Here is a 23,069-nt window from a genome sequence, read left to right as displayed (position 1 = left end):
TATTTGGCCTGCAGATCATGGTGTATTTGGCCCTTTCCCCATGTTTTCATTCCCATAGTGTTTTTTCTTCACTCACAGAGGCAGGCCCACTGAGAGATGGGTATAGGTGGTACCGGGCCCAATGTCAGAATGGGTCTACCATATGGAGCAGCAACTGTTACCTGTCTGTGTTACTTGCAAGCAGATCCACAAGGAAGCCCATTTGCAGTGCTTCAGCCACTGGAAAGCACAGGAGCAGAAGAAAGTAGCAAGAGAGGGTGGAGCAAGGAGGCAGAGGAGCACCAAAACAGGCCGCTTTCACCTCCAGGTAAGAGCTACTCAAGCAGGAGCCAGCCAGCAGAGGGAAGCAAGAAGGCCTGCCCTGTGGCAGCAGGAAGCAACAATTACATCATGCTTGCAAGCATCTGTGGCTATACCTTCCATACACTGTATGTTCCCACCCAGAGAAGGACTCCCTAGGGCTACTGTCTGAGGGTGTGGTTGTGGCACATACCAGCATTGCTGCTGCCTCCTCCTCCTCATCTCTCTGCTTTTAAGGTGTTTGCTGCCACTGGGAGCAAGCAGGAAAAACAAAAGCAGCATTGACTCACCAGGAAAACAGTTTGAGGAGGTGAAATATACTCAGAGTCGCAAAGTGATTTCATGCTCTTTATTCAGCTCATAGTGGTGAGGAGGAATGAATGAATGTCCCCTCACAGTATCTGCTTTATATACATTATTTACACAATGGGCTGCACATGATTGGCTAATTCTGGAATTCTACTGTAAGCCAATCAGGTTGTGGATTCACTTCTATCTGGAGCAGGATTGGGTGGTTCCTGCCAACCAATCATACTGCTGCATTGTTCTAGGACCAATCAGACTGCTGCATTCTGAATCCTATTGTTCTAGGACCAATCAGACTGCTGCCTTTTGGATCCTATTGTTCTAGGACCAATCAGACTGCTACAGTTTGGATCCTATTCAACTCAGTACATAACACCCCTCCCCTCTAAGTTCCAGTCCTGCCCGGGAGGTCGCATTCATAGTCCTCAAGGTATGCCGGCGGCCTACGTGTGCGTTGTGGCCTGGGGTGTTCCCTGGTCCGGGCTCCGGGTTCTGGCTCGTGTTCCAAGGATGCTGGCTGTGATGCGGCTGTTTGGTCTGGTGCAACCGGCTCGCTCAGTTGTGGTTCTGGTTCCGGTGTCCTTTCGGCCTCACGGGTCCTCTCTGTATTTACTGATTCTGCCTCTCCTGCTGGCCCCTCCTGCTCTATGGGCCTCACTGCCCCGCTGTTCCCTTGGGACTCCTCTGACCTGTCCTCCTCCTGGTTTTCTCCCGGGAATCGTCGCCGTATCTGGTCGCAGTGGCGGCGCCAGCATTGCCCCCCATCCGTTAGCACCTCGTACGACACGGGGCCAGTGACCCTGGTGATTGTGGCGGGTACCCATGCTGGGCCTGCCCCAAAATTCTTTGCGTACACTGGGTCCTGGGCCTCGAAGGTCCGGGGGTTCCTGCCTTCCCCCACCACTACCTCATCCTGAGCTCTATCGGGGTGAAGGCGGTCCAATCTGATTGCAAGGCGCCGACCCATTAGTAGTTCAGCGGGGCTCCGGCCAGTCGTTGAGCTGGGGGTGCTGTGCTGTGCTAGAAGGAATGTGGCAAGGCGGTACTCCCAGTCCCCTTGCGTCATGCGGCGAAGGGTGTCCTTGGTGGTCCGCACCATGCGTTCTGCTTGGCCATTGGTGGCAGGGTGGAACGGCGCCGAACGGATGTGGCGGATGGCGTTCTGCGCTGTGAAGGTTTGGAATTCTCCTGACGTAAATGCAGTCCCGTTGTCTGAGACGAGAGTGTCAGGGAGCCCGTGGGTTGCAAACAGCCTGCGTAGTACCCGGATGGCTGCGGACGTGGAAGTGGACGGTACCAGTGCGACTTCCAGCCATTTGGTGTAGGAGTCCACCACTATGAAGAATGTTTTCCCCTGAAAGGGGCCAGCGAAATCCACATGCAGGCGTAACCATGGTGCTCGGGCGGACTCCCAGGACTGGACTGGGGCCCTTGGGGGATCTGGGCGGGATTCTTGGCAGGCCTGGCAGTGTTTGACCCAGGCCTCTATCTCTCCATCGATCCCCGGCCACCACACATAACTCCTGGCAAGGGCCTTCATTCTTACTACCCCTGGATGTGTCTCGTGTAGGGCTGTGAGGACCCTTTTGCAGAGGGGCTGGGGAACAACGACTCTGCTTCCCCATAACAGGCACCCCTTGTGGGCCGACAGTTCATGTTTGCGGGTTGTGTAGCCGGCGAATTCTGGCCCGGGGCTGCTGCTGGGCCATCCCCTCCACACCCAGTCCAGGACCCGGGAGATGACCCTATCTTTCTTGGAATGGTGTGCAACTTCTTGTGCCTGAATGGGGCGGTCGGGAAGCAGCTCCAGGCTCATAACCTCTTGTGCAGGTGCTGGGTCAGGGCCTGTTTCCGGTAGTGGTAGCCTGCTGAGGGCGTCCGCATGGCCCATCGCCTTCCCAGGTCGGTGAATCAGTGCATACTGGTAGCTGGCAAGGAAAATTGACCACCTGAGGACGCGAGGAGACAGCACTTGGGGGGTCTGCTTTTCGGGGGCAAACAAGCCAAGCAACGGCTTGTGGTCAGTCACCACGGTGAAGGGCCGCCCGTACAAGAAATCATGGAATTTTTTTACTCCCTTTACGATTGCCAGACCCTCCTTGTCGATTTGCGAGTAGTTCCGCTCGGTTGTGTTGAGTGTCTGGGAAAAGTACGCCACCGGTACCTCTCTTCCATCCGGGAGTTGGTGCCCCAGGACAGCTCCAATGCCATAGGGTGAGGCGTCGCATGCTAGCACCACCGGCAGCCTCTCGTCGAAGTGTGCCAAGACCGAGTTTGAGACAAGCAAGTCCTTGACTGCCTGGAATGCGGCCTCCTGGCGCTGGCCCCACACCCAAGGGGCCCGCTTGTCCAGGAGTCTGTGTAGGGGCTCCGCTACCGCCGCCTTGTGGGGAAGGAAGGAATGGTAAAAGTTCAATAGTCCCAAGAAGGCCTGAAGTTCAGTCTTGCTCTTGGGCGCTGGGGCATCACAAATGGCCCGTACCTTGTCCCCAGTCGGGTGGACCCCTTCTGCGTCCACCATAAATCCCAGAAAGTCCACCTGAGGCACTCCTAGTAGACATTTTTCCCGCTTCACCTTGAGACCCGCCGTCTGGAAACGGTGCAGAACGGTGCGGAGGCGGTCCTCAAACTCCTCTGGTGTGGGGCCGGCAATCAACACATCATCGAAGAAGGGGGTGACGCCAGGAATCCCTTTAAGGAGAGAGTCCATTATATTCTGGAATATGCCTGGTGCCACGCTGACACCGAATTGCAGCCGCTTTACCCTGAACGCTCCTCTGTGCGTCACAATCGTCTGTGCCTCTGCTGTGGCCTCATCTACTGGCAGCTGTTGATATGCTTGGGCCAAGTCCAGCTTGCCAAAAATTTTCGACCCAGCCAGGGTGGCAAGGACATGGCTGACCACTGGCACTGGGTATGCGTGGGCCGTGAGGGCCTTGTTTATGGTACATTTGTAGTCTGCGCAGATGCGGACCGAACCATTAGGCTTGACGGGTGTGACGATTGGGGTTTCCCAGGGAGCATTAGGCACCGGCTCCAGCACTCCTTGCTCTACGAGTCGGTCCAATTCCTCGTCTATACGGGGTTTCAAGGCGAACGGGACCCGGCGGGCCTTGAGCCTGACCGGTCGTACTGCGGGGTCAAGCTGTAGCGCAATGGGGGGGCCCGTATACTGTCCCAATTTCCCATCGAAAACCCCTGGAAATTCCTTGCATATGGCGTCCACGTCCACTTGTAAGCTAGTGTGGTTCACCCCGGTGACAGCTAGCCCCAGTGGTCCAAACCATGCCAATCCCAGTAAGCTAATGTAGGGGCCCTTGACCACAAGCAAGTCCAGTTGCCGCGTCCGCCCTCGGTATTGCACCCTGAAGGTCCCCACCCCCATTGTGGGGACCTTACGTTTCTGGAAGTCCCGGAGGGTGAATGGGGCCGGCCTGAGTTTGGGACCCCCAGTGGGACACAGTTTCCTTAAGGTCCTTGCCGAGATTATGGATAGAGTTGAACCCGTGTCAAGCTCCATGCGGCATGGGGCCCCCTCTATCTGTACCTCTACATAAATTTTCTCTATGTTGGGGTGGGGCAACTGGTATACCTGGAAGTCCGTGAGCTCCGTCGAGTTGCCTTGGTGCGTTGGGCCCCGGGACCTGGGGCTCTTGGATTGGTCATCTGATGCCTGGTGTCGGGTGGGCCGAGCCCGACACACCCGGGCGATGTGTCCCGATTTTCTGCACTGCCTGCACTCTGCGTTGCGGAAACGGCAGGTCCTCCTCTCGTGACTCTCCCCGCAGCTTGCGCAGTTCCCTCCTTCTCGTCGAGGCAGCTGTGGTCTGTGCGCTGCTTGAGTGCGCTGCTGTACTCGGTGCACCTCCTCCCTGTCGGATCCTGAGTCGTCGGTGAGGTCTTCATGGTGGACCCTCGGTTGGGATGGCAGGCTCGGCCGTGCCTCTTGGGTCGACCTCTCGGCAGCTTCTGTTGCCAGGGCCTCCTCCAGAGCGACCTGGAACGTTAGGTCCTTCTTAGCGTAGAGGCGCCGTTGCAGCTTCTCATCCTTCAGGCCACCGACGAGGCGGTCACGAAGCATGTTCTCCAGCTCTGAGAAGTTGCAGAACCGGGCGGCTTGGCGGAGAGAGGTCACAAACCCAGTTATGGTTTCCCCAGGGGCTTGCCGCTTTGCGTAGAAGGCATTTCGACGAGCCACCACTGAGGGCTGCGGCGAAAAGTGCCCCTTCAGCTGTTCCATTATTGTTTTGTATGGAACAGTAGCGACGTCTTCAGGCGCAAGGAGAGCCCGGGCGATTTCAAACGTCTCCTCTCCGCAGACGCTGAAGAATATCGCCCTCTTCTTGGCGTCTTCTTCGTCGGTGACCCCTTTGGCTTCTAGGAGGAAGGTGAAACGGGAGGCGTACGCTTCCCAGTCTCCAGATGCTGGGTTGAATGGCGAGAAGCTGCTGTTGGCTGCCATTCTGAGTTCCTTGTGCCCCGGAGCTGAAGCCTGGATACACGGTGCGAGGCAGCGGTGCTGCGGTGCTGTGTGTGGCAGTCAGCTCAGCGGGATCCCACCTTCGTCGCCAGTGAAATATACTCAGAGTCGCAAAGTGATTTCATGCTCTTTATTCAGCTCATAGTGGTGAGGAGGAATGAATGAATGTCCCCTCACAGTATCTGCTTTATATACATTATTTACACAATGGGCTGCACATGATTGGCTAATTCTGGAATTCTACTGTAAGCCAATCAGGTTGTGGATTCACTTCTATCTGGAGCAGGATTGGGTGGTTCCTGCCAACCAATCATACTGCTGCATTGTTCTAGGACCAATCAGACTGCTGCATTCTGAATCCTATTGTTCTAGGACCAATCAGACTGCTGCCTTTTGGATCCTATTGTTCTAGGACCAATCAGACTGCTACAGTTTGGATCCTATTCAACTCAGTACATAACAGGAGGGCAGGGCTACCATGAGATATTTTCCTCTTGTGTGTTCTCTTTTGTTTGTTTCAATCAGGGTTGGCAAATTGTTTATTGTTCTAAAATGCCTGGGCTGTGTGATCTTGCAGTTAAAGCATGGAGCGGTGTGCATGAACTTTCCAGGCATTTTACTTGCTTATTTATCGTTAGTCATGCTTTTATACTGTATTTTATGCTGCTTCTATGTTGTATTACAATTAAGAGTTTTAAATTTGTTGTTAGCCGCCCTAAGCTCGGTTTTCTGAACTGGGAAGGGCGGGGTATAAATAAAAAAAATATTTATTATTATTATTATTTCTCAACATGGTGAGCAAATGTTATACTGTAGCTTCCTTTTCCTCTACCAAGAAAGGCTCAAAGCTGTGTACGTGGCCTTCCCCTTCACCCCTTTTTATCTTCACAACAATACTGTGAGGTAGATGATTCAGCTGCCAAAGTTGTGAAAGTGCACACATTTCTTTTTTTGCATGTCATTCTTGACCTGGGTTGGCAAGCTTTTTTTTCTGTTTTTCTCATTTTGCTTTAAAGTATCGGCACTGTGGAATGTAGCAGTTAAAGGAATGTGGGGGGCTGTTTTCATTGTTCATGTTTACTCCTCCTAGGAGCTCAAGGCTTTGTGCATTGTCCCCCCTCCTTTTTATCTTCAGAACAACCCTGAGACATAGAATTAGACTGAGATAATATATGTTTGTAAGCAGCAGTGCTTGCCAATAGATTGCAGGGGGTAAGAATGCAGGAAGACCCGAATCTACATACAATGTACTGGACCACCCTGGCCATAGAAACGAATGGAACCATCAAATCTTATGGGCAGAGAAGGAAATCTACTCCATTAGTTCCTATTAGAGTAGGAAAAAAGATATGTGGGGCAAAACATGACGTAAGAGGGAGGAGCTATTGCTACAGTTCCAACCCCATCCCAGATTTTGCCCCATGCACTTCTTAAAATCAAGCCCTGTGCAATGTAATGGAGTGGCGTAGCTCCATTATATTACATAGACCTAATTTTAAGAAGCTGGTGAGGGCTCTGGTTTTGGGTTTCAAAGCTCTCATGATCCCTGGCTGACAAGGACTTTGCTGAGTCAGTGGAAAGAAATGGACAGCCAAGGCATTGTTTTGTTTGGGCTTCAAATCCTAGTGGGAGAAGAATCTGGGAGTTTTAAAACATCACCATGTTTTTGAGGCAAGATTTTATAGGCTTTTGAAATTATCCCTCTCCAGAATCCTTATAAATGTACAGTGGTACAGTACCTCGGGTTACATACGCTTCAGGTTACATACGCTTCAGGTTACAGACTCCGCTAACCCAGAAATAGTGCTTCAGGTTAAGAACTTTGCTTCAGAATGAGAACAGAAATCGTGCTCCGGCGGCACAGCAGCAGCAGGAGGCCCCATTAGCTAAAGTGGTGCTTCAGGTTAAGAACAGTTTCAGGTTAAGTACAGACCTCCGGAACGAATTAAGTACTTAACCCGAGGTACCACTATATTATGCTGCAAACATATTTATCTTCTATTTATTGAATTAAATCCCACTCTTCTATTGGAAGACAATGAGGTCTCTCATGTATATACTGTTATGAGTCTGGGGTGTTAAGATGGTGTCAGACCCCTCTAATACCTGGATTGAGCAAGTGTTAATATCCAATCAAGCCAAACTAGCTTCCTGTGAAGTGACAGCCTGGGTGATGAGTCATTAAGGGGAATTAAGGGGCAACTGACAGATAGGGAGTTGAACTGGGATGGTTATGTGAGCGAGAAGCTGGAGGCAAAAGCAGCAGGTTTGAAAAGGCAGAGAGAGCGCCTGACTGATTTCTGCAGGGATCCAAGGCTTTGGCTGTGGGAGAAGCAAGACCCTCTTCGGGTGCTGATGCTGTGAACCCCTCCATCACAGGCTCAGGTTGTATATAGGTGTAAATAAACCATATGTCAGAATGACACCAAAGTCTGCACTGTGCCTCATTTATAAAAGGGAACATGAACCCTCGATAAGTACCTGGAACCCTGAAATCTCGTGCTACTCAGAGGTGGAGGTGTCCTGCAACAATACTACCTTTCCCAGCTTTGCCTTGTACTTTTAAATGTAACGTAATCCTTTGCATTTACCACTAATTATTAACATTCTAAGATACCATTGGAAATGCTGTAACAACAGTCTGCTATCGAGTCCTTGCTTAATGACTAGGATTTCATCTTTGTTTCCATTATTTCCTAGTTAATACAACATACACACGTTGATACAAAATGGAGCCCGGGGAGAAAGGCCTTAATTTACTCTCAGTAATTTGCCCTGATTCACTTCCTGGTAGATGATATCATTATCTAACTATGTAACATTTTCAGTTAACCAGAATTTTTGTTTGGTACGTTTTGTTTAGTAATTGTTTTTTTGATTCAATCATTCATTCATTTTTGTTAGGGCAAGGCAGAGCTAGGGCAGTGCCTGAAACTTGTTGCAAGAAACAAATGCAAACCCCAAAATGCTCTAGGTACAAGGAACACCATCATTTTAGACAGAACATCTTTCGACAATATATTTATTTTTTATGCCACATAATTACACAGGAATAATAATAGCCTGATGATGATGATAGTTATATCCCCATAATGATCCAGGAAAGTTATTCACCTGAAACAATTTCTATTGGTGTGTTTGTGTATGGGATTCCTCAATTATTTCTACGGTTCCACAGCCTCAATAAATGTTAACCTTTAGGCACCACATTCTTAGTATAGCATTATTTCCAAACATGTCCTGATCTACTTGCTCATTGGGATTTATTTATTTTTTTTGGTGGGGGGAGGAATCTGGTATCAGTCTTATTGACTAGTTGCATATTGTCCTTAAATAAGCTGAATCCTGTTGGATGCTACATTTCATCCTCGAAAAAGACCTTTAGGTTTTTCCCCTTAGATATTCTTACCTTGTTTGGCTTGTAAGCTTAAATTTAACTACCGATTCCTTGCTTAAGCCAGCTGCCTCAATATTGATGACATCATCCACTTCTGGTTCAGTGGCAACAAACAGTATTGGAAATTTCCAAATGCCTCCCGTGACACACTGTACCACCAACGTTGCCGGATGCCTTCAAAAGTAAGTTTAAAATATTCATTATAATAGAAGGCATAATGCATCGTAAGTCAAATAAATCAATGTCCAAGGTGCACTTATATTCTTGTAGACCTGTAATGCATTACACAGCTGGTCATAAATTGGATTGCAGATATTATTTTTATGCAGGATAGTATATCCATTCTTACTTTGGAAAGGGCTGTCAGCTAAATATCACATTATTTTCCCCATCTGTTTCTGTAAAGAATGAAGAACCAAACTAATTGGCGCAGTCTAATTCACCTTACGCTTACATTTCAGTAGCAGTCTTGATTTCTGCAAGGTGACACCTTGATTTATCATGTTGCTGAAAAGGAGAACTGTTTACAGTATGGCAACAGTTTGACAGCTCAGTAATTGAGATGTAATTTAAGTTCTAGTTTCCAAAGAAATGTAAAATTCTGTCATTAAAGTCAATGACAACTCCCACAGACTTCACTGGAGATGGAATTTTATTCCTAAAGAAGCTGCAGCTTAAAAAGAATTATTATTCTCTCCACCCACCCCTGAACTGCTGTAACTATTTAACGTGTTCTTCCGATATAGTTAATCTTGACAACAATAAAATATACTGTGGGACAAAGGATGAGTGACAATGAGCTGTCCAACACCATCCAATAAATTCCACAGAGAAGTAGAATCTGATTCCATATATCTCAGTCAAACGTTATCCAAAAGCCCCTAGATTTATTTTCTTCACTGTTCTTCACTCTCCCATAATGATGCAGGATGAGACACCATTTGGTGTTTCACATAATGAGAAGTAGTACATTTTCAGAACAATTCAACTCTTCTTAGATTGACACTCATTGCCCAGCTAGGGCCATTGATATAAAAATGGCCAGAATTGGTCATTTTCAAAAGAAAAGCAGGAAGGAAATTTGGAAGGAACAGAATGTATTTACTCCTTGCTGTTGATATAGTGCTGTGTATGAACCCCAGGGCATATGACACTTATGCAAGCAAGCTTCTGTGGTCACTTTAAAAGATGGCACAGTTCCAACATGTTTTTGCATCATATGAATGCAGACGTTTTTATGGATCTCCATGTAGAAATTCAGATTCCTGCATCAAAATGAATTGTTGAACTAGAAACACAGCTTCAGAAATCAGGAGAGCAACTGTTGTTTTTTATAAGGTTCCATGCCATCACTCCACATAAAAAAACCTGATTGTAAATTGTACATCATATTTTAGTATGCATGTTGGTCTCTAAGGTGCTACTTGACAATTTTAAATTTTATTTATTTATTTCGAGAATGTGGGGGTTAGGCTAGCATATTCTGTCTCTCCATGTGACCACAGTTGCATGAAAGGAAGCACCTGGAAAGATCTATTGAATGCACAGGAATAGTGGTAGCCAGTATTTACAGGCCCCTTGGGTGTCTGTGATGCATAAGAGAATTATCACCATCCACTAGGCACACAGGAAAAAGCATTTCTAGTCCTATGTAATTAATAGACATAAATGCCATACTTGGCTATAGATATGAATCAAACATCCAGACCTAAATAAGCCTGAAGAAACAACAGCAGAAAGGGGTTTCAAGGAAAAGAAAGAAGGCCTTGTAACAGGCCTAGAGAAATCACAACTGGGCACTGTACCTCATTGGTTTGCTAGGTGCAAATATGATATTGAAGATCAAGGTCACAATTCCAGTTTTCAGATCCCGAAATTTCTTCAGCAAGTTTATAACTACTGCAGACTTCAGCTGAGATGCCACTCTATCAGATTCAAACTCAATATCATACACAAATTCTTCTTGGGTAGAGAATCCTAAAAAGAGAGAGAGAAAAAATAAGAACATAGCATTGCACATGTAGTATAAATAAAATTGGACTTCAAGGAGAAGAGGCTTGCTGTTTTGGAAAAGGTTTGATACCAAAAATGAATGCTTTTTACAGTCCGTCTGTCCCCCAGCCACAATATCATCCTTTGCCCTCTTAGAAAGTAAACTGCGTGTATATATATTGTCTGCAAATTGTTTCCTCCGCAATCTGGCTGTTGGATACATTATATACAAGGTGATAAAATAGCAACTATTCATCATGTACTAATACCAGAATATAAACAATATACATCCTCATTAACGGTCAGGGCACAGCACAGCCCCTAGCTCCTTGTCTGTGATGTATTGAAAGGCAGACACCAGTACTGTGAAAACATTGTTGGCCACATTAGAACCTTTCAGCTGTATGTGCTATCTAACTTAATGGGCTATGGTCAATTACAGATGACTGTAAACCTGACTTTCTGAATAATAAGCAATTTAAGAAGTTACCTATGTATACCTGAGGATACAGGAGGGAATGGATAAAAGCACCTCGAGTGCAGCAATGTGCTCTGAGGCACCACAACTTTATATGCTGATGTGAGTTCAAAAGTTACCTAGGCTTCGTCTTCGTTTGAATAGCTAGCGCCAGAGAAATGGTGCGGTGCGGTGATTTTAATCAATTTCTCACCGCTGCAGGTGTCTATCTCCTGAAAAGCTGGAGGGACTCTATGGAACAGCAAGGGAAGTGATACATGAGTCTGCAAGAGGAATGAGGAACTGGCAAAGCTGCTGCCCAGTCTTCTTCCTCTTGTGAGGTGTTCCCACTGGATCATGGTTCTTTGCATGAATGAAAGGAGTTTTTCCACTTCTGGAAAAGCATGTCTGGATCCAAACAGCAAGTGCTTCACTATTGTACTATGGTTAACATGGCACTAAAGTACAATGAATTATACAGTGCACATGCTGAAAATGACAACTCATGAAAAAAGACATAATTCTGTGGGTAGGCATATAGGATCTGCTGATTTGATCATGGTCTCCTCCTCTTGGGGATCTATGCATGCTATGACATTAAGGTATGAAAACCATTTCTTGCCTTTGTTAAATTGATCCACTGCTAATTGTGATACTAAAGTGGGACATTCACAGTAGGACACAACTGAAGGCTCATAATTATTCCTCAGCAGAAAATGTCACCACACAGAGGCTCTAACATAAAAATGAACTTGGTGGGGGAGAGGAGGGATGACATCATTTGAAACCTACCACAGAGACAAAATTGCTACTGCTGAACAGATGTTTCCTTCAGCAATCAAATCACTGGATACTGCATAGTGAATGTTTATTGTATTGTTCACACCGTTCAGATATGAGGAAGATGGAGCTGCAGTTGGTAATTGTGTTGTACATTCTGTCAATGCATTTCTAAAAGGACTCTATTAGCTTTGCTTCCTCCATATGTATGTGGCACCTGCCGTCACTCACTAATAATGCATATTTATTTATTTTTGCTGGGGGCTTTCTGTTTTATGAACTCTGCTGTGTCTCTGTTAAGCACTCTGAAAGTATTTTACAGCACCTGAGGAAAAACGTGTTTTGTAAGTACCAGTTGAAGGTATATAAAACTATTTCTCTTTGCCAGTCCTATAGCTGGTTGTGAATCTCCACTGCAAATCTAATTTAGGGCTGCTCAAAACAGAATAATGTAATTAGATTTTCAGTGAGAGCTGCAAACTCTAAAGACGACCACATCATCATGCTATAAAAACCCCTCTGTGAATATGTTAATATTTTAGTTTTAGTATCTAGACAGCTCCCAGACACACATGCTGCCTAAATACAGTGACAACTGCTAGAAGCAGAAAAGAAAAAAGACTATGTATCATCATCTAAAACTGTCTAAAGTTGTGCGATTAAAATCAAACGACGAAATTTCCAGATGCTCCTAAAAAGCTCACAGACTTGATGAAAATGATAACGCAACTTAGAAAATATTGGAGTCTTAAAAACACAATGTTACAAAATAGAAGATGAAGCAAGAATGAAGCTTCTAGTGTTTCTACCTACACACATTGAACAATAGGCAGTATTCAGCACACTCATTCAATAGGGCAAGGGTTTACAACTGCACAATGGAACTCCCACCTCCCCACTCCTGCCTTTGTGATCTGTTCTGGAAAGTTCAAGGAATATGGCGGAGGAGGAGAGAGGGGAAAGAAAGTTCCATTGCACAAGTATGTAAGCTGATCCTGGAATTTTTACGGCTGAAAGGTGGGATTTAAATACTCTAAATAAATAAAGTGGTACCACCCAAAGGCGGGTTTACTGCCTCTATCAGCAGATGCTAACTCTGAGGCAATGACAGCTTACTCTGACTGCTTTTTTAGAGAAGGTATAATTTCACAATATTATTGTTCAAAAAGTTATATTAATAGGAATTATTGATGCAACATCATGTGTGAAAGTGATATGCTATAGGACATGGTAAATCCTGTACTTTTGTTAAAAGTATAAAAAAATAAGCAGTGTAAGATCTGTTAATTTAGGAAAAAATTCAGAGAATCACATAAAGTGAGGTAAAGTAAAATCACAATAATAGAAGAATGAGAGAGGTAAGTCTCCTTCAGTGCACATAACCAGCCATGAGGTGTAGAGACCATTTTTCTATGTAATGAGCTGGATATTCATCAAGGGTTTCATACTTAGGGCTTCTCTTTGGCTGTCTTTAGAGAAATGATGGGAATAATTTATGGCTGTACTTTTGTCATATCCGCCTCACCAAGACAGATTCTAATTGTTTGCAAGGGCAACTTAAGTCTTTGTTGTCATGCTGCTGCTTCTTTCAGACAATGGATCATTCTTATGTGAATCATATTCTCATGAGGAGAAATGCACATCTGTCTCCTAAGCAGCACTGATAAGGGCAGAGCTCTAGCTAGAGGAGTGAATCTTTCCATCAAAGGAGGGAGTCCTTCCATCATGGGATGCTAGCCTTTGGGTACAAAATAATGTTTTTAGGCTACTTCAAATGTGAATGTAGGGGTGATTCATGGAAATCCTATAGTTTTGGAAAAGATAATGTGGCGATCAATCCCAAAAGGGCTTAGGAGAAATGAAGTTGAAATTCCAACTGAGCACTTGTACAGAAATAAAAACTATTGGATAAAATGTCTACAATTTGCTCATGATTTGCCTGACTCAGTTATTATAGGACTATAGTGTTTTAGATTGATTGCAGAGAGGGTTGAACAGCTAACAAAAATGTTACTTCTCTTTGGATGCAGCAGGATTTGGAAGAAGGAAGTGCGGCCAATATCTCTATTAAAGTTTCCAGGGTTTGTTTCAATAGCTTTGAATAGGAGGTGTCAAGAGACGGACAAACCTGAAAAAAGTTCAATTTGCAACTAATTCAGTATAATCCATTGAAGTAATTTAGCCTGAAAGGTAATCCTGAGCACTGGTGTGCATCAGGGCCTAGACGCCACTTACTGTACTGAAGAATTCATGCTAAAAATGATAGTTGAAAAGACCCAGTTCCCAAAACGAATGCCACAGACATTAGAAAGACTTTTTTATACTCCTGAACAAACATTACGTATCCATGGCAAGCTGGGTATCATTGGCTATGCAGTTCCATTGAAGCCAAACTGCCTAGATGTGCCTTGCATCTGCTAAAGCATCAAAGGCACCATCTGTAGATACCTCAAAAAAACTGTGCTATGAAGCACTCCTAAAATCTAGCATTTGCTATAGTAGCGTTCCCTGTGAAAGGATGCTCTGTTTTGGCCTGGAGATGCCTGGAGAGAAAGCCTCTATTACAGCATGTTTCAAACAAGCTGACTTGCAACACTTCCTGGTATATCCATTCATTACTGTCTCTTTGACTGTAAAACTCGGCCTCCCTCTCTTCTCATTTGTAAATTTAAAGTAAACAAAAGAGCATCAGGCTCCTTCTGTCAAGCCAATATGATTAGCTAAAATGTCCCTGCCCACCTCCCCAGCAACAGCTAACAAAGAAGTTTAAATCACAGGAGGCTCCAGGGAGAAAAGCACAAGAGGCATGCCAATCCCTTTACCCCTACTTGCAGGGGAAGCAGGATGAAGATGCAATTTTGGAAGTCAATTCTCAGACATCTAGGATAAGTGCTTCCTGACTGGCACTGTTTAATTTCCCCCCAACCTGGTAACTGCCAGGAGCACAGGATTGGTAGTCTTTGTTTATATTTATTAAAGCTCAACCTGAGTATAAACAGTGATGCTTTTGTTACGATATTGAAGCAATGCAGCCGCGAGCTGCTGGTAGCTTGAAAGCAAAACATAATGGGAATGTTGGGACTGTCCGTGGGAAACAGAGGGACAGTCTATTCACAGTGCGAAGCACCGGAATTAGCTCAGAGTGTAATATGAGCTGTACAGGAAGTACAGCATGTGTTTTTTCTCTCTCGACTGCTGGAATTTGAAGAGAGCAGTCATGTTTTTTGTAACGCTGCAAAGACAGAAATAAAGGCATGTAAATACGTTTCTGTCTATCTCTTTCCCCTGCCGGGGGGGCAGGAAAGAGGGGGTGTGTTCTTCTCACGCTGAGAAGGATCGCCTATCGCGACCTCTGCCTGGATCCTGCCGGGAAAGCAGACAGGGAGGTCAACAGGAGACCAAGCCGGGTGCCTGGGAGAGTTGCCAGTTTCTCCTGATAAAGGCTTGATTTCCGACAGCTTTCACCACAGCAGCTAGGAATCTCTCCAACAGAAAGAGTTCTCATCTCTCTGCATAGTGAAAAGGAACCCTCAACTCCAACACATCAAGCCACTTTCTTGCATTTATAAGGACAGTTATTAACCCCCCATGCTTGCAAACCCAGACAGCTGGCCAAGCCCTGACTCTCTCCCCTTCCTCTATCTTTTGCATTTAAGCCTGACCAGGTGCCTTTTTCTTGAGGAGACCTGTTCCCTTTATGCTCATTTGCTACTTAAGCCCATCCTCTGCTATTGCCCCAAAAGCCTTCCATGTTGCTTCCTTCAGATTCTTGCCTTGAAACTTCCCCAACCCCACTGCAATTCTGCATAAAGTTCTTAATGAATGTGCTAATGCCTTTTTTGACTCAATAAAATTAACCTTTTATCTTTCTTTCTTGCCCTTCTTAACCTTTGGGGTGCCAAATTCTGGAGTGCACCCAAGGTCTCAATGACAAAAGACACCCACCCACCCCCCCAAAAAATGGGATGTCAGGGTTGCATGTGAGAAATGCAGGCTTCTGTGCAAACTGCACGTTTCATAACAACGGTCAAACCCAGATAATGCAAGAAAAGCGGAAATGTAAGATTAATGTAGGGTGAAGAAAGAACATAATGTTTATCCTAAATAAATAAATAAATACATACAAACACCAACAGCATTAATTACCCTAGCCTTAAAAACGTACCAAAGATACAATGCGACTATCTCGATCAACAAATACTTTTGTAGGATTTAGGACTACCAGTGTAACATCTGTTTGGTATAAGCTACCTTGCATGTCTATAGGCAGTAGAGGGCAGGGTTGCGACTAATAGATAGGGGGAAAGACACTTCCCACTAAACCCCAAGCTCTGCCTCCCCTCTGTCTTTTGCATGAGGCAACCAGGAAACTAGTTTCCACCATGAAGTATGTAAATATGAAGCAACTGTAAGTAAAAAAACCCTTTCCCCCCCTTTAGCAAGGCAACCTTTTTGTGTTTTATCTCCTCTTTTAAGCAATGCTAGTGATGTGTGAATGAGACAGAACAGGTGGCGGCGGCACTGTGCAGCTCCAGGTAATTCCAGCTTCCAAGCACTTTTAACTCTGCAATAAACCACTTTTATTTTTCCAAACCCCAAAACATCATCACTGTGATGCCTGGTGTGAATTCATACCAAGATAATATGCGAATGCAGGCAGCATGATGAAAGTATAAGGTTAAAACAGCCTGAGCTTCCCCTGCCACAGAAATGGTCTATGGTGTGTAAAATGAACTATTATGGTATGCCACTCATAAATGATTAAAAATATTCTAGTATTTTAAAACAAAAGAGAAAAAAATGTTTTACATAAATAGATATGATTTGTAAGCAAGGATGTTTAAAAATGGTCAATTCACACCGTCAAGTCACATAAATAGGAATTGAACATTCCTGTCATTGCATACATTTTATAAACTTTAAAAATGCATAGTCCTCAGGAATACCGATGGGGGATGAGGCAAGGGCATACAAATTCACTTGCCATTTTTAACCTCATGGGCCGAGTAACCCTCTCCTCGTTGGGCAGTGGGAGCCTTTTTTTGTGGAACTTGCTTCAGCTGCACCATATGGCCCCTGGTAAATCCAGCAATGGAAAATTTCTGTGGGGTCCCCATTCCCTTGATGCCCTAAGCACATGCTTATTTTGCTTAATGGTTAATCCAGCCCTGAGTGTGGGGGACCAAGGAGCCAACTCCTGACATGTTCTAGAAATACTTTGTACCTAGAAATACCTATTGCTACCTGAACATCACTGGTGGGCCATTTATGTCAATGAAACATTCTACAGGCCTACTGGGCTGGAGAGAATGTGGCGTCCTGCTCATGGACATATGACATTTACAACATTTATGTCACTTCCTAAGGCCCCTCTGTTGGTTTTTAACTAATTGCAGAAATACAGCCTCAGTGGTTTTAGAAAGGTTGACAAAGTCTCGTCTTTTTCAAATTGATTCCAAATGATTCTAAAGTCTGTCAGCAATGTAAAAAGGATCTATAACTCTAGATCTGACAATTTAATATTACAGAATGAATAATTTACTGTATTTTAAAATATTTTCTTGCATAATTAATTTTAAATGTTCATTTTTAATATGCACATGATTTTACTTCAGATTCTCATACTTCTTCTATTTAACTCTCTCAGTTTAGGTAAGCCACATATTTTAAGCACTCAACTCTCACATTTTTTTCAAAATGGAGTTTTGAGATACAGAAAGATCAATAGTTTTTATTCAGATATACACTTTATCTGCCAAATTGGAAGTCTGATGAAACACAGGAATGAATAAAGTTTCTTTGTTCTCCAGCTAATATTGAATATTGCTACAAGTCTGAGCAACAGGGTAGACTGAGCTACACTTTTAAATAGAAAAATTGTGTCCTCCCTAAAAGAGGGCACGTGTTGCGGTGAGACCTGGAGACCAATCCCCTGTGTTGTGGGTGGGTAAGATTGGTCAGCCACAACACCTGATTGGTAGGTCCCTCGATGTTGGGTTCAATCTGGCCAATGGGGCGCAGTCCAAACAAATCAAGGGACCTATATATACCCATGCACGTGACCGAGCTTCCACTTTCGATGCGTGCATTCGGAACACCCACCCACCTCTCCCTATTTTTAGGGCTTGTGCACTTGACCTTTCTATGCCATCCTGTGTCGTCTGTCGTTGGGACAGGGGCACAGCAGGAATTTTCCCCACTTGGTTGAATGGCTGTTGCCATTTGGGTTTTGCCTGCCGTGTAGCAAATTGTCACAACTTGTAAGGTTGTGGATAGGCTCTGATTCAGGTGATAGGGATGAGGGAACGCATTAAAGGAATCCAGGGACTCAAATGGTTTGGTCAACCCCAGTGAGGGGGTTGTGCCAGTGCCTGAGTCCAGGGGGACATCTGGGTGGCAGACATAGTCTGTTCCCGACTTTTTGCCCATCCAGGTGTTCACCCTTGGTTGACCTGTGCTGGAACCCTGGGTCAGCGCTACCTGCATGGCAAGGAGCTAGTCGAACCAGAGCCTATGCAACCACTCACTTTCTGTAATCAATAAAGTTGTGGCCTAAATTCTGCCAAAAACCAAACTAAAATTTGAGTCAAGTGTGAATTTATTTAGGGGGGAGGTCTCTGGGTCTGAACACGCAACTGATTTCAAATGCATTGCACTCCAGCATTTGAAGAGAAACCATTTTTTCTTTTTTAAAAAAAAAGCGCAAAACCTTCTGCCAAAATGGATGTCAATGTCAAATGTTGTGCTAGTTCCTCTTTCTCTGAATGTCTTCTTGATTTGTGCCTTGTCAATATGCTAGGAGATGAGAATTTGACAGGCCCAACTAATAACCAATGATCAGTTGCAAAGGTGGAGGCTGGCAAAGGGACTAAATAAATCTTCACTCAGCTGTTGTTTTTGGAGACAAATGTTATACTACTGGGAGGAACATGCTTATTCTCACTTGCTTTACATAAAGTTATGGGAGTAAATGTTTTTGCCAAATTGATATTCCACTGTTTGTTTTTCAAAAATAGCTTAAATATGAATATACTGCAGTATAGCAATTTCATTCCATGCCTGTGGTGTTTCTATAAAACTCTTAGCCAGCTGCTTATCTTAAAATTTAATTATTAGCCCCATCTGCAAAGCTTCAAATCATCTTCCTGTCATGGGGTATCAAAACTGCAGATACGCTGCAGCTTTCATTTATAGAAATGTAATTTTTATGTATATTTCCTAAAATGTTCTAGGTTTATTTTGTATTTTTTGTCATTTGCATTCATGCGGGAATCTCAGACCAATACAAAAATTCAAAAGTGCTTTATTAAGAAAAAAGGAACCTCACCTTAACTAACTTCAAATCCATTTTAAAGTTTATTTACAGCCTTGCCTTTTTTATGTTATTAATTAATTAAAATATACCGCCCACTCATAAAATACCAAGGTGATGCACAACAACATATATGCATACAATTAAACACACAGTACCATAGAATGTGTGACTCATCGGGGGGGGGGGCATTTAAACAACTGAATAAGCTTTTGGTTCATAAGAAATTACACAGAAAGGGATAACAGATTATTGCAAATGAAAGTGAAGAGGGGCCAAGATGCTACAAGGAAGAAACAAGAAGTATACTTCACAGACATGGCTGCATGGTACCATAGCAAAAGGTGAGATGGACTCATCTACCTACGTTAACATGCAAACACACCACACTCCACAACCATACACTAAATATGCCACAACAAAGATGCCACCCAGCCACACCCACCACACAATGCAGGTAGCAATTGGTTTGTGTTTTTGTTTTGTATGAGTGAAGGTCCAGGGTGGTGATGGGGAGTTTGCCGGCAGAGGGGAAATAAGTGGATTGAGAGATAAACTGGAATTTATTTGGGGAAATTGGGAGGTGTTGCCTATAACAATTTCTCATTTTCCAAATTTACCTCGGGCCCCAAAGCTTGGTTTCTGCCAGGCCCTAGGGATAAGGAGAGAGAAATTAGGGAGGTGGGAATGGCTGAATAAACCAGATTTCCTCAATAGCAAGTGAACAGGCTAAATACCATTGAGATTAGCTTTGTGAGTTAATATTTGTAAAGCAGGTGTTAAATTAGCCAGCCCATTCAAGTCAATGGGCTCATCATATTACATAAGTCAAGCAGAGCAGTTCTCATGTCAGCATTCTGACAGTTGGTGAGGGAGCAGTCTTAATCAGAAATAAGCAATTCTGAACACAGAGAGCCATATATATCTATGTATCTAAAGACTTGCATGTGCTTTGTTTCTCAGAATAATTCCGTAAGATGGAAATACTGCAGAGCTATTATAGCAGCACTGTGCCAGACTACCAACTAATGTCATGGGAAACTGTTTAAATGTGAAGGCAGGGGGAATCTCACTTTATAGCCAGCAAAGGATGTTCATGTGTGATGATTCAAGTGGAGGAGGAAAAATATGGGGGAGGGGGGAGAGAGAGAGAGATTGCAAAGAGGAAATAAGACTCTCATGCTAGTTCAAGCTCCAAAAAGCCAGAAAATTGGAAGCTATGGCTGATGACTTAACAGAAGTGCCCCATGATCAGAAATGATGCTGTACTTACTTACAAATAGTCCTTCATGTACCCAAAGGTAAAGGTTTGTACAAAAATTTAATAGGTTTTTTTTAAAATAATAAAAGAACCAGATGAGGGAGGAAAGGGGTCCCTGGCACCAGCAAAGATGGCTCATGTTGCCCAGGTCCTGTATTGGCAGCATGCCCCAGTCACCCTTGCGCCATTTGCATCACGTGTAGCAAGTGAATGCCAAAAGAGAGCACCTGTTATCTTAGCACTGTGACCTAATTAACACCTGTAGTGGAGCAGCAAAGCACAATGCCTGTTCACCCCCAAATGAACATCAAGCAATGGGAAAGTCTTGCTTTATTGCACTGAACCGCCTCAGTGGAATGCACCCCGGCCACTAAGTCAATGATAAGGGAGCTGAAACTACTTATAGACATTATGATGTCTCCTGTGTTTTCAAACCATATTCTTCTTTTCTCTTTTTAGAGCAATGTTCCTGTCATTTCCATAATCACGAACATCTTTCTTTCAAGAAATGAGAGAAAACAGAAGAGAAAACCACCTTATTCCAACAGGCTTTGGGGAACTGGCTGCTTTTAATGAAATGGCTGGTGCCGTGTTGATTTTATTGTAATTATTTCTATGTTTTTAACAGATCTTTATATATATCATATAGTTTTAATTCTATTGATGTTTAATAGTGTTTTTTTCATGATTCCTCTATGTTTTCAGCAGTTCCTATTTTACCTGCCTTGAGTACCCTGTCAGGGGAAAAGGCGGGGAATAAATAAATATATTATAAGAATAATAATTCTTTCTAAGCTTTTTTGAGACTCAAATGAAGTGAAACGTGGGGTGTGATTTTTTTAACTAAACAAATTGAATAAATAGATGTTTGGCTGCTCTAGTGAAGACTGGCAAGGTGTCCCTGCAGCACCACTTCTCTTTTCATTTGCCATCTGCAGAAACAAGGCAGGGATTACAAATGCACTCCGTCTTGGAGATTTCCAGCTGCTCTCAGTGTAGCGGGTGGTGAGATCAGTCCTAAAGCTTCCTTCCATTCTCCCATTCTTCTCCACAAAAGCTTGACATCCCTTTTTGTTAACTCCTTCCTTCCAACCCACACAAACAAAAGTTCTTCCCGCTGAGGTCACACGGCTTTTCTCAGTTCAAAAACTTTACTGGTGAGCAGACAAAACAGCAGATGCTGGAATAAACTTGGGTCCTTAAGGTATAAAACAGAGTCCATAGGGTGATGTCAGTTGTGACTGGGGGACACTTTTATCTCCACCTGCCCAGTTGTATCTCTTGATCTGCTGGTGTAGCTTGCTAAGAGCAAAGGTGTGCATTGAAAATATATCATTCATTAGAATGTCCATGGAGCCACTTGCAGGAAGAGTTTGCCAACATTAAGCTTGTTTGTGCTGTAAGTCTTTTGTGGCATTGTATTGTAAAGTTTGCAGAACCCTCAAATATTCTAGAGTTTTGAACATTAGAATAGCTGGTGCTGTAATTCACTTCTTAACAAAACCATTAAATGATGAATCCTACCTAAGCCTTTAATTTTGAGATAATGCTTTCATTGAATCTGGCCTTTTAAGGCATAGGCATGCCTTTTCCTAATGAATTTTAATATAACTGTCAGTAGAATTTCAAATCACAATGACAGGCCACAGGAAGGCCTGGAAAAGTTTCATAACTTAAGAATTTATTCACATCTAAATAATTCAAATCCTGAACCATAGTTGTGACTATTTAAATGTGAAATTCCTATAATTATCACCATAGATCTTTGGGTATAAAAACTGCTTGCTACAGGCTGACTGATGCAGAATTTTTCAGTTTGTGTGTGTGTCAGAGAGAGAGAGAGAATTTGCCAAGCTGCTATCTTAGAGCTTTCAATGTGCATGTATGTTTAAAGTAGTTGCTTGAAGAATACTAAAAGCACCATTAAATCTGACTTACTGAAAGGCATCACAGTCTACCACATTCATTTAGAATAATGACATTATAATGCTACTGAGAGAAGTCAGAAAAAAATAATTGATCCTACTATTTTTTTTCTGTCAAAGTATTTTTTACCTCATTACTTGCCTGAAAAGTTCTATTATTCCAAACCAGTGTCTTGCAATATGTAAGAGAATCTACTGTTAATCATGAATATTGTTATCTTCATATAGGACAGACACATCAACACTTGAAACATTTCAAACTGTGGTCACTGTGTTGCGGTAAGCACATTTTACTGAATTCCATTTAAACACTACGGTATTTAGGAAACTAAATGAAACAGCATTTAACTGACCTATAAGGCACATTTCTAATCACCAAGCATGTGCTACCTTGTTATTATGAAAGAACGGTAACCACAGTCTTTGCTATGAAACCATCAGCATCATACAAACTCACATGACAATATTGACAATTCTAAATACAAGGGATTACGTAACTCAAACTGAGAGCATATTGTACTTGACTAGACACTGTACTGTGAAAAACACATTTGTCACAAAGACACCCTGAGGTCTCAAGGGCCCTCCTCAGGAGAGCTAGGTTTGTATCCCCTCCTTCTGACATGTCAAAGGTGGTCCTGCATAGTCTGGGATAATAAAAAGGTTAAACTGTTGAGTTTCTCTTTGAATAAAGTTTAGTGGATGACTTTTACTTCAGGATCAAACTCTATGTATAACTTAAATCCTCCCTTCATCAGATTGGCTAACAATTGTGGCATTTATGTGCGGGTAACTCACATGCTATGTGAGGCTCCAGTTCTTTGGGGACCATGCATAAACACAAAAATGCAAAAAGGTA

The 23,069-nt window shown here is 43.7% G+C and overlaps 1 protein-coding gene across 1 annotated transcript in view; it reads right to left on the bottom strand.

Annotated features, from left to right (window-relative positions):
- CFAP47 (cilia and flagella associated protein 47) overlaps nt 1-23,069 on the bottom strand; it is a 189,891-nt gene that overhangs the window by 16,009 nt on the left and 150,813 nt on the right. Inside the window, exons 60-61 of the mRNA XM_081003912.1 lie at nt 10,289-10,460; nt 8,496-8,657 (exon numbers count right to left, since the gene is read on the bottom strand). Coding sequence (XP_080860038.1) covers nt 8,496-8,657; nt 10,289-10,460 — 334 coding nt within the window. The remainder of the gene's footprint in view (nt 1-8,495; nt 8,658-10,288; nt 10,461-23,069) is intronic.

Source organism: Podarcis pityusensis (assembly GCF_964106645.2).
Source record: "Podarcis pityusensis genome assembly, chromosome: 4".
Classification (NCBI taxonomy): Eukaryota; Metazoa; Chordata; class Lepidosauria; order Squamata; family Lacertidae; genus Podarcis; species Podarcis pityusensis.
The sequence above is the reverse complement of the archived record's forward strand: the minus strand, read 5'-3'. Positions and strand labels throughout refer to the sequence as shown.